The 1,602-nt window shown below is 59.3% G+C and overlaps 1 protein-coding gene across 1 annotated transcript in view; it reads right to left on the bottom strand.

Moving 5' to 3' along the window:
• The window catches only part of ANKRD33 (ankyrin repeat domain 33), a 2,375-nt gene extending 1,047 nt beyond the window's left edge, over nt 1–1,328 (bottom strand). Inside the window, exons 1-2 of the mRNA XM_007452328.1 lie at nt 1,203–1,328; nt 877–1,017 (exon numbers count right to left, since the gene is read on the bottom strand). Of these exons, the coding sequence (XP_007452390.1) occupies nt 877–1,017; nt 1,203–1,323 (262 nt within the window). The 5' untranslated portion in view covers nt 1,324–1,328. The remainder of the gene's footprint in view (nt 1–876; nt 1,018–1,202) is intronic.
• Between the last annotated feature and the right edge of the window lie 274 nt (nt 1,329–1,602).

Genomic DNA, 1,602 nt, shown 5'->3' with positions numbered 1-1,602 from the left:
GGGGGCCGGGGGGGGTATCTCCAAATCTGGAGAAGAATAGAGACCTCCTGAGCCAAGGCACTGACCAGAGGGGTGGTGCGACGTTTGCCCAGGATGGGTGGGGGGCGAGCTGTACCCTCTGGAGCAGGCGGAGCGGGGATTCTCATGGTTCCCACTCCTGGTTCTTCTCTGCACCACCACACACCCCTAATCCTGGGCGCGAGGGGAGTGGCAGTCACTCTGAGACAAAGGAGGGGGTGTAGAGCTTCCTCCCTTCTCACTCAGTGCGACAGGATGGGAACGGGAAGACCTGGAGGCTGGGGTCCCCCAGAGTGAACAACAGAGGGCAGCCCCACCTCAGGGAGTAATGAGGGCCCGAGACTCCACAGACAGTGTGGACTTCACCCCAGAACAACTCTACACGGCCACACGTCTCAACTACCCGTCACTGCATTCCTGGAACCCTGGCTCGTCAGAGCTGGAAATCAGCCCAGAGAAAGCCATTGCTCTCATCTTACACTTGTGAGGCCCAGAGAGGGAAGCTGTTTGCCCACGGTCACACAGCTGGTGGCAGAGCCGGGATGAGAACTTAGGAACTTAGGAATCTGGTTCCAGATACCAGTCTTCTTTGTATTAGGTTCTCCAGCTGGTCTAGGTTATCCTCCCAAGCTTTCTTTTCTGGGACCGCCATTCGCAATGCAAATAGAGCTATCAATAGCTGGACTTCGTTGCTTGTGAGAAGCCCCAGCACACTCCCCACCTCCAGGAAGTCAGCCTGGATTGATCTTCCATCTCCACCTCTCTCCTCATTGCAACTATGACAGCTGATTTAGTGTCTGGTGGGGAGGCGTCGGGGAGGGACTGGAGACCACACATCCTGGTTCAGGCCCCATGCACCTGCCATGAGGAGGGCAGCCACGCATTCGGAGCGGTCCCGCATGGCGGCCTTCATCAGCGCAGTTAGCCCCCGCTGGTCCCGGCGCTCCAGGTCAAGGCCAGCATAGTAGTTGATCAGGAGACTCACCAGAGGTACATGGCCTGCAGGGCACCAAGGGCAGAGCTTAGCTACCCAAGAAAGGGATGACAAAGCCCCAGACCCACTCTCCACCCAACAAGGCAGCATCTGGGGTGGGAGAACGTCGGTGCAGAGTGTGGGACTGTGGCCGGGTCTGGGGGGGGTGGGTGATGGGGTTTGGTAAAGGGTGGGGTTAGCAGCCTCTCACCTGCTTGGGCAGCCAGCATGAGGGCTGTGTCTCCTTCTTTGTCCTGCTGGTTCACATCCAGGAAAGGACAGCGGCTGAGCAGGGCCACAACACTTTGGAAGCCGTGGTAGCAGGCGACCATGAGGCCTGTCTGGGGGAGGGACAGCTCAGCCCCGGTGCTTTCCTCCAGGAGCTCCTTGGGGGGGTCCTGTGCCTTCTAAACCCACAACTGTCCCAGAGACGTTCCAGCCCCCGTGAAGACCCACTCTCACCCACTCCCTTCCTCCTGAGGACCCAGGCTGTGGGTGTTGATCCTGAGACTCTCTAAGGATGAGTGTGGTGTGGCGAGGACACAGAGCGCCCCCTGCTGCCCTGTGGAGCACCCAGGGTAGCTCACCCTCCCATTGCTGTCCACCTGGGT

This window comes from Lipotes vexillifer, unplaced genomic scaffold, assembly GCF_000442215.2.
Source record: "Lipotes vexillifer unplaced genomic scaffold, Lipotes_vexillifer_v1.1 scaffold422, whole genome shotgun sequence".
Lineage (NCBI taxonomy): Eukaryota > Metazoa > Chordata > Mammalia > Artiodactyla > Lipotidae > Lipotes > Lipotes vexillifer.
This window is presented reverse-complemented; position numbering and strand designations above follow the sequence as displayed.